General features: G+C 38.0%; 1 protein-coding gene across 2 annotated transcripts in view; it reads right to left on the bottom strand.

The window, feature by feature from the left end:
• KLHDC1 (kelch domain containing 1) overlaps positions 1-10149 on the bottom strand; it is a 40782-nt gene extending 30633 nt beyond the window's left edge. For both annotated transcript variants that reach the window (XM_086321630.1, XM_086321629.1), the window contains exon 1: positions 9663-10149. In XM_086321630.1, the coding sequence (XP_086177756.1) occupies positions 9663-9758 (96 nt within the window). In that variant the 5' untranslated portion in view covers positions 9759-10149. The remainder of the gene's footprint in view (positions 1-9662) is intronic.
• Positions 10150-10353: the final 204 nt, after the last annotated feature.

The raw sequence follows: 10353 nt of genomic DNA on the forward strand, positions 1-10353 counted from the left end.
CAGAAAGAAAAGGAATATCGAAAAAGAGCTATAGGGAGGAGTTAAGAAAGGAAACTTTTATGAAGTATAATTAAGAGCTGCTGCTAAGTTGCTTCAGTCATGTCCGACTCTGTGCGACCCCATGGACTGCAGCCCACCAGGCTTCTCCGTCCATGGGATTCTCCAGGCAAGAACACTGGAGTGGGTTGCCATTTCCTTCTCCAATGCATGAAAGTGGAAAGTGAAAGTGAAGTTGCTTAGTTGTGTCTGACTCTTAGCAACCCCATGGACTGCATCCCACCAGGCTCCTCCATCCATGGGATTTTCCGGGCAACAGTACTGGAGTGGGGTGCCACTGCCTTCTCCCATAATTAAGAGCACGATATAATATACCTTGATTCACTGGACATGTTTTTTGAGTGCCTACTATGTGCAAGGCATAGTGTTAGATGTTGATTAAATATAGAATCTAAGGATCAAGATAAATTTAGCTAGTCAAAATGCCAACTCCGAATACGAATAATCTCTACAGAAGATGATAATATATACAGTACATTCTGATATTTATCATGAAAAGAGAAATAAGAATAAAATAACAATTTTCTTTATGTTAAGGTTAAAAACCTAGGGGTTAAAACAAATCCTTACATAAATCTGTCAGGATTACTTAAAAGTTATAAAATAACTCAAAAATAGCTAGTTGCAAAAGATGTTTAAGAATATCTAAGAATTAAATGTATAACAATTTAAGAATTTCTGTGTGATGTATAAATTATTAATATGCTAAGTAGAATTAGTTAATATCCTCCTTGCTCTATTAGTGAAATTTTTAAAATCGTATCCTGACTACTAGGTCTATGTCTCTAACTCCATCTCTGTTTCTGTCCGTCTGTATCTCTCCCCCGCCCCCACTCTCATACACATACACTCAGAGCAGAAAAACATCATAATATTTCCAAGGAAACTTCCACTCTGACTGAGGAAACCATGTCTGACTGATGGACAGGTAAATAATTGTTAAGAAAGGGAGTTAATTGTATGACTCTAAGGTTTAATGGCATCCAGCTACAGTAGCCACATGAGTGCACCTTTACAACAGAAATAGGATGAAAATGGCTTCTGTCACTTTTCTGCTGAAGTCCCTTCAGTGCTTCCCTGTTGGTCTCAGGATGGTCTAAAATTCTTATGATTCTGTGCAGTATGGCACCTGCTATCCCTCCAAAGTTCTTGCCTTTAGTCATTAAGTTCCAGTCTTCCTTCCGTTCCTAAACCCATGCAAGTTTCTAACTGGACCTTCACCTATGCTCTTCTCTCTTCTTGCAATCTCTGCCAGAATTTGTTTGGCTAATTACTCTTTCTTTGGGAATCATTTTGTTGCTTCTTTAATCTTCTAGAATAAGGTTAAGAGATTAAGGTCCCTGTTAAATGCTCTCATAAATCCTGTACTTTCCCTTCCAAGTCCTTTGTCTGTATCATATCCACACAGCACCGCCACTGCCATGATACAAGCTTCATGAGTGCATAGATCATGTTTATTTTGTTGTTCCCAGAGTCTCACAGTGACTTGGACATACAGGACAAATAGAATATTTGTGGCTTAAGAGAATGGCTACATGAATGATACTTATTAAACTGACTGTATGCTCATCTCATGAATAAAAAGAGAAGTCCGTTTAATCTTTAAAAGCGGTGTTGCAAAAAACCAAATGGAGCACAGAACTGAACAATTTGGCCCTAGTTCCTTATTTGCTCAGTGATTTCACTCCTAAATTATCCCTTTTCTTTTACATCATCAAATTTTGCTTCTGTGGTAGATCACCCCTATTGGTACTCAAACATGCCTTAGTATTGCTCATCTTAAAACAAAACTCTTCTACAACTCCTCTTATTTCTCGGCTACCTTCATAACAAAGGTTCCATACTGAGTTACAGTGCAACTCTCCATTGCTTCACTGCTCATTACAGCATCAACCCAGATTAATCAATTCAGACTTACTCCACTAAAACTGCTTTTGTCAAGGTTACCCTAAAAAAAAAGAATTAGTGAACTTATTAATCCAGAAACATAGCCCAGAGAGATGGAATATATAAAAAAGAAGTTAAGAGACATGGAGGAAGATAGAGAATGAGAATGAGGAAACTTGACTCAAGAAAAAATGGAAGATATGAATAATCTCATAGTTTTGATTGAATCAGAGATTTACAATCTCCCCCCCAAAGTACCAAACCCAGATGGCTTTACAGATGAGTTCTTCCAAACACTCACAGAACAAATAATTAAATCTTCCAAAAAATCTACTCCAGGATATAAAAGAAGGAATACTACCCAAACCACTTTTGAACATAGATGTAAAACTGCTTTAAAAAGTAATGAGTAAATAGGATCCAGTTGATGTATATAAAAGGTAACATATGAAACTAACTTGTACTTAATCCAAGGAATGGAACATTGATTTAATATTACAAATATTACTACTATTTTTTATAAGTCATCACATTTGGCGAGTAAAGAAGAAAAAACATAATTATCTCAGTATAATGCAAAAATCACTCTTGGAAACTGAACATTCAAAAATTGAAAATTGGGTAGAAGGGCACCTGATTCATTTGAAAAGGGCCATTAATTTGAAAAATGACATCTACAAACAAACAAAACCCTAAGCAATCATCAAACTTAATGGTTAATAGTTTAAAACAATCCCTCTGAGATTAGGAGCAAGAAAAAAAAGCTTTCGTTTTACACCGTACTTTAGGTCCACCAGTGTAGTAAAAAAATAAATAGGAATAAAGATTAGGATCAGATCAGATCAGTCGCTCAGTCGTGTCCGACTCTTTGCGACCCCATGAATCGCAGCACGCCAGGCCTTCCTGTCCATCACCAACTCCCGGAGTTCACTGAGACTCATGTCCATCAAGTCAGTGATGCCATCCAGCCATCTCATCCTCTGTCGTCCCCTTCTCCTCCTGCCCCCAATCCCTCCCAGCATCAGAGTCTTTTCCAGTGAGTCAACTCTTCGAATGAGATTAGGATAGAAGAAACAAAACTGTCATCAGGTGTAGATTCCATATAGAAAATAAAGACAATTAACAGATGGATTCTGAGAATGAATGTATGTTTAGAAAGTTTGCCAGAGTAAAAAATATTCAAGTTAGTTGTATTTCAAAATACCAGTGATAATCAAGAAATTTACTTTTAAAGAAACTAACAACAAAAAATACAAAGAAGCCAAGAGTAAACCCAACAAAAGATATATAAGATATTGAAGATACTACAAAACTTTATTGAAAGACATCAGAAAGTCTTGAATAGAGATATACTACATACTTGGACCTGAAGTCTCAATTTCATAACATGTCTATCACTCTCAAATGATCTAAAGATTGAGTACAGTAACATAAAATCTTAATAGAGTACTTTGACAACCTGATTCTAAAGTTTATACAAATGAGGAAGTATGGTGGAAAGCAAGTTGGCAGTTCTTCTAAAAGTTAAATGTAGAATGACCACATGACCCACGAATTCCACTCCTATGTATCCAAAAGAATTGAAAATAGGGGCTCAGATACTTGTAATGCCAATCTTCATATCAGAACTATTTATAATACACAGAAGATGGCAACAACCCAAGTGTCCCCAAAACAGATGAATGGATAAACAAAATGTGGCATATGCATACAATATAATCCTATTCTCCACAAAAGGAATGAAGTTCTGATACATACAGCAACATAAGCGAACCATGAATGTAATATGCTAAATAAAAGAAACCAGACTCACAAATACAAACATTGTTAAGATCTCATTTACATGAAATATCTAGAAAAAGGCAAATGTATAAAGATAGAGTGATTAGAAGTTGGCAGGGACTGGGGTAAAAAGGGAGGGAGGCAGAATTTCTGTTTGGAATAAGAGTTTTGGAACGAGACAGTGGTGCATGCTAAGTCGCTTCAGTCAGGCCCAACTCTGTGAGACCCTATGGACTGCAGCCAGCCAGGCTCCTCCGTCCATAGGATTTTCCAGGCAAGAATACTAGCGTCAGTTGCATGCCCTTCTCCAGGGAATCTTCCCGTCCTGGAGACTGAACCCGTTTCTCTTACATCTCAAGCATTGGTGGGCAATTTCGTTACCACTAGCACCATCTGGAAAGCAGGTAGTGGCAACACTGTACAACACTGAATATAATGCCACCAATTGTACACTAACTTGGTGAAGATGACAAATTAAATGTTTTATACATTTTACTATAATAAAAGTAGTAAAGAAAATGTATATGAAACAACAAACGTCCCTAAATAACCAAAATATTCCTCAAGAACAAGATGAGTGTGAGTGGGGTTTTCACCATCCAACATTCAGACTTCTAGTAAAGCTGTTGTAATTTAGATACTGAGGGAGGTTCTGTCACAAGAATAGACAGCAAACTTCACAGAATAAAGAACCTAGAAACAGATGACACAAACATGGCACGTGACAGAGTTTGCATGTTAGTAGGGAAAGAAGGGACTATTTAATATATGACACAAGAATAACTGATTATCCATATTGAAAATATAATAAAATTGGATCCCTACCTTAAACCAACCAACCAAACAAAAAATTCAGATTAAAAAAATTAAATGTGGAAGGCAAAGCCAAAAATTGTTTAGAAGACAAAATAGGAGACTTTATGATCTCCACGGTGGGAAAGATTTAAGATGCAGAAAGTACAAAGCATTAATGTCATTAATTAAAAGCCTCTGTTGAACAAAATATAATCATCAAGAAAATACAAAGATAAGCTGTAAACTGAGAAAAGTGAAAGTTGCTCAGCCGTGTCCAACTCTGCAACCCTATGGACTACAGTCCATGGAATTCTTCAGGCCAGAATACTGGAGTGGGTAGGCTTTCCCTTCTCTAGGGGATCTTCCCAACCCAGGGATCGAACCCTGGTCTCCCGCATTGCGGGTGGATTCTTTACCAACTGAGCTACCAGGGAAGCTTCAAACTGAAAAGACATAGTAAACTCATACAACTATATAATTAAAGAATTCCTATAAATCAGTAAAAGAGAACTCAATAGACAAGTGAGCAAAAGACATAAACCAGTGTTTTTACAGAAAACACAAATAGTTCATAAAGCTATGAAAAGACACTCCACTGTATTGTAATCATGGAAAGCAAATAAAAACCACAATGAAATATGTCATCACACTCACTGGATTGGCAAATTTGAAGGCCAGATGGTACCAAATGTTGTCAAGGATGTGGAACAAGGAGGAAGTTGGTGAGGGTGGTGTAAATTGATGCAAATATTTTGATAACACTGATGTTTCCAATTTAATTTGGAAGTGTGTGACCAGGCAACCCAGCATTCCATCCCTTGGTATATGCCCCAGAGAATGTATATGCCCCCCTGCATGTATAATAGGACACATGTTACAAAGAATGCTCAACGTAGCACTGCTTACAATTCCAAAAAGAAAAAAAAAAACCTGAAACATTCAAATATACATCAATAGTGGAATAGATAAGGAAATTGCTGTGAATTCACACAATAGAATATTATATAGTACACACATTCAAAGAATAAATCTAGGGGAGATTTTCAAAATATTTAACAATTGCACAGCATAGAAACTGACCAAACAAAATAAACACTAAGCAAACACAGTCACAGCCACGCAAGTGCACGCGAGCTGAATACAAATAAGGTATGAGTCTAAAACACACAATGTTAACTAAAAGAATTAAGTCATGAAAGAAAACCCATGCTCTGATTAAAAAACCAAATAATATATTGTTTAGGGACAGACGCATAAGTGATAAGACTATAAACAAAATGGTGATTAATAAGAACTCAAGATAGTGGTACCCTATGAGCGTGGGAGGAACAACATAATCAGGGAAGGATAAACAGGAAACTTCTAAGGTACTGATTTTAGCTGATTTCTTAATCTGGAAGTACAACATGAAGAGTTATTTTACATATCCTTTTGTATAACCATTTCAAATTTTTAAATTAAAGAATAAAATTCTAATAAATGAATATTAGGTAGCTCATGGAATCATCAGGGAAGCTGGAGAACCAGCTTATGTTAAGAGAAGCAAGACCTAAAAACCCAGAGAACCAGTCTGAAGTGCAAACTGCCCCAGTCGCTGGTGAGCAGCTTGCAGAACTGCCTTTTATGCCAGGGACCTTATCTTCCTACAAATTCTATGGGTAGCTAAGAATCCTCTTTAAGTCCTGATTTTTACATCTTTATTCTTGAGTCCAAATCTACCACACATACATCTAACCAATAGCATCCAGGCTACTTGCCCAGAACCTAGCTGCAAGCGAAGCTGGAAAAAACCTGGTACTCTGGTTCTTTTTTATTGGGCACCTACTATGAGCTATGTCTGACTCAGGACACCAAGGACATAATAGGGAACAAAATTCCTATCTTTACAGAATATATTTTCTATGAAGGTACGTAGGAGGTACTCAGACAACTAAAATAAATACTCAGACAACTAAAACAAGACTCACTTAGTGGGGGATACTACAAGAGGAAGGGGATTCAAATTCTGGCCATCTAAAAAGAATTAACATCTCCACATAATATGGATGGTCTGTGTGACCATCTATGAATAAATAAGTTAAAGAAATACTCACTTAAGGCTTTTAATACACATTGCTAACTTTCTCTCCAAAAAAGTTTACTAGTGCATGAGTAATTCATTTCCCTACGCTCTTCTCAAAAAATTTTTAATATTTACAAATTGGAAAAGAAAATTTTCATTTGTGTTTCTTTGATTCACAATCTATTTCTTTCCTTTTAAATTTCTGTGCATGTCCATTGCTCATTTTTCAGAGAAATATCAACCTTTATTTTTACAGAACTTTTGTCTATGACATATGCTGCAAGTAACTTTGCCAGTTTGTCATTCACCTTCTCATTTTATGGTGTTTAAAAAGCACAGATTTTAATTTTTAAAACTTTGATCTTAACTGCTCTATGATTAAACAATTTTCCGTTTATATTAAAAAACAACTTTGGTCTAGCAAACGTTTTCCCTTATAGTTTTTTCCCAATTCAGTTTTTCTTTTCCCAACTCAGAATTTTGCAAGTCACAAATTTTCTTCTGGTATCAAATAGCTTAATTTCTCTATATTTATCAATCCTAAACTCTACTATCATTTTCCTCCAGTAGTCCCAGGAACATATTGAATAAGCAACTGTTTTTCCAGAATTGAAATGCTGCCTTTTATATACAAAATACTCTTATATGCTTGTTTATGTAATTCCTTCTCCATTCCATCATGCTATCTTAACTTGCATCACTGATTTGTTTCAGTATTGTGTTATGTTTTAAAATCTGGTACTGTAAACCTCCAACTTTCATTCTTTTCAAACATTTTCTAAATTGATTCTTCTTTCCTTTAAGTCCTTTTCCAAAACAGAAACATATAGTTAAACAGATTCATGCAGCTAGTTTGTATAAGGAAAGGTTTAGGGCAAAATGTATTAACATCAATTGTATTATGCAAATAAAACTGTTCATATGAAAACCTTAAGAGGAAAGTATATCATCTGTAAACATGCTAAAACATTGTGCTTCTCAAAAATTTAGAAAAAACTACTCACAACTTTTAAATGTTCCTAGTTGTAATACTTAAGTTTGTATGAATTTCAGTAGTGTGGAAAATATATGAAAAAACTAGGAACAAGAGAATATTCTGGCATCAATTAGAATTTACTTTTTTCAGCATTGCTGCTCTTACCTCTAGAGGTAGGGCTATTTTCAGATATACTGGATTTTACAAGATGTTCAATAATAGGGTAATAATAATTTAGACAGATAAATGTGGGCCATTCAAGTTTTAGGATATACTTCTGTTAATTTTAACACACACTGTGTTCATGAGGAGGAAAACTGGGTTTGGAACAAACTATCTGGAATCAACTGAATACAATTCTTAACGACTGACTACTGGATTATCTCTAGATTCCAGGGCCTTTTAGCTGTTCAGAAGGATATGACTAAAACAATTGTTGGAATGATTCTACTTTTTCATCATGATACGCCATGTCTTCTTTTCTGCCTCCCACTCTCTCTTTCCTTTGGCTTATGCCTTAGACATATTTTAAGTGCTGACAATCCCTGGATTTAAAAGTAGGTTTGATCCAAATCTGTGTGGTACTTTCCAGGGTAGTTCTTATAGCATTTACTCATTGGATCAGTAGCAGGAAGTATTTCTATTCACTGACTGTCACCTGAAAACCTGGAATCTTACCAATTACACAATTTTCAAGAATAAAATGAAATGTAAAAACTCCAGACATTTCAGTTATGGGCCCAACAGAAATCTATATTGTCACCACATATGAGATATTACAGATTACTATCTTGAGATTTTTTTCATCTGTCACAACACTAAGAATTAATATAGCCCTGAAGTCTGACAACTGTACATCTTCAAGTGGTATAGCTCAAAACAATAAAAATATTTCTTCTGCAAAAACCATCATTATATCTAGACTATTTTTTCACCAAGAACACGAGGTGGAACTATTAGACCTTAAGAAAGCCTAATTTATGTTTATCATAGGAAAAAAATAGGCTTTGGAAATCCAATATATCTAAGTTGGAAGCTGCTGCCCGTGTAGCCAAATGGTCATTCAAATTATTTACTCTTACTGACTCATAGATCTTATTTTTTAAATAGTGTATTTAACAAGGATTATATAAGATTAGGAATATGAGATTTCCTAACACACGCCACGTATAGTAGGCACTCAAATGTGAGTTCTGATTTTCCCATCCTGACACTGAATCAGATTAAAAATAAACACACAAACAAAACAACAAAAACCAACTTGGATTTGAGAATCATTTAACATACACAGTATGTTCTTTATTTCTTTGAGCGATTAAGTCATGTTACATCTGTCACAGAACAGTATCGAATCAGTCAGAAAAATATCTGTTTTACCTCCAGCAGAACTCCAGATGGCTCGCTTTTTTTTTTTTTCCCCCTTAAATCTTAAACTAAAGGGGCCGGCATATATTCCTGAACTGCTTTCCATCTTTAGAATCCTTGATTCTATAATCCTACGATTATAGAAACAAAGCATTTTCAAACCTCCACTGTAATAAGAATTTTAAAGTCTAACATTCATACTGTTAATATGAGCCTGTTTTCAGATTCAGGAAAAAAAAAAAAATTCGTCATTACCCACTGGTAAAGGAATGCCACTAAAAACTACTTAAGAATACTTAAATGCTTCAGTGATTCCGAATCGCGCCGCGGGAATAAGGAAATATTTATGGAATAATATAGCACGGCATCCTCGGTGGGCTTTTGCGTCTGCGTAAGCATTTAAAAATGATCATCAATCGCGCAGTAACCGCCTGAGCGCTGGGCAAGCCGAGCTATCCGCCAGCTGCGAGGACCCGGCGGACTGGAGAATGGGAAGAGCCCTGGAGCGGGCTTTGAAGGCTTTCCTAGTGCAAGCAACGGCGGCTCGGCGTCCAGCCTGAAGCGGCGGGAGAGCGGCCGACAGGAGAGGGCCGGGCGGGGCGCCGACGGCGCCGGCCCGGGCCTCGGACCGGCCCCCGCCTCTGGGCCGGGTGTGGGCGGGGGCTAGTCGGCCGGTCGGGCCGAGACGCCGGGCGGGCTCCCGGCGCGAGTCCGCCCCGTCCCGCCTCTTCCCCTTACCACGTAGCCCCCCCATACGTAGAGGAAGTTTCCGTCCACCACGGCACAGTGGCCGCTGCGCTCCTCGGCCACGCAGAACAGCTGCGAGTCCGCCATCCGCGCGGTCGCTGGGCCCAGCCGCTCGGCGCGCCGCAGCCCCTGCCCACGGAGCGGCCTCTTCTCCCGCCTGGCTCCTCCACGCACGAACGGAACGCGTCGAGGGTCGAGATTGGTGGGAAGGCGGCACCAGTGCGGCTGCGCCGTCCCCAAGCCCGCCCGGGAAGCCGAGCGCGGGGTGGCCTCGCCAGTTAGGGATGCTTGAGGTCTGAGTGGGCAGGGTGGTGCCTTCGCTTCTCCGCAGCCCTGCTACTCCCTGATTTCGTGTCACTTGCGATTGTGTTGTGTGGGCGGAACAGCCTAACTCTGTACCTTATCCAGTGACTCGATGGACTTCTTGTACACGGACTTGATGTTGCTGTGACTTAAATCAATGTATTAGTACACAAATGCTTTATGAGGGTTTGCCTTTTCCATTCAACTTCCGGCAGAGACAGTTATCCAGAGAGAGGGAGAGAATAGGAGAGAATGAGAATATATATATATATATATATATATATAAAATTATATATATATATTTAATTGAAAAATTTCTAAAACGTACTCCAGCAAGCTACAGCCTGCAGGCCAAATCTTTTTACTACGTGTTTCTGTG

The sequence above is a fragment of the Bos grunniens genome, chromosome 10 (genome assembly GCF_055505025.1).
Source record: "Bos grunniens cultivar Pamir isolate PY7600 chromosome 10, Bosgru_T2T1.0, whole genome shotgun sequence".
In the NCBI taxonomy this organism is placed as follows: Eukaryota; Metazoa; Chordata; class Mammalia; order Artiodactyla; family Bovidae; genus Bos; species Bos grunniens.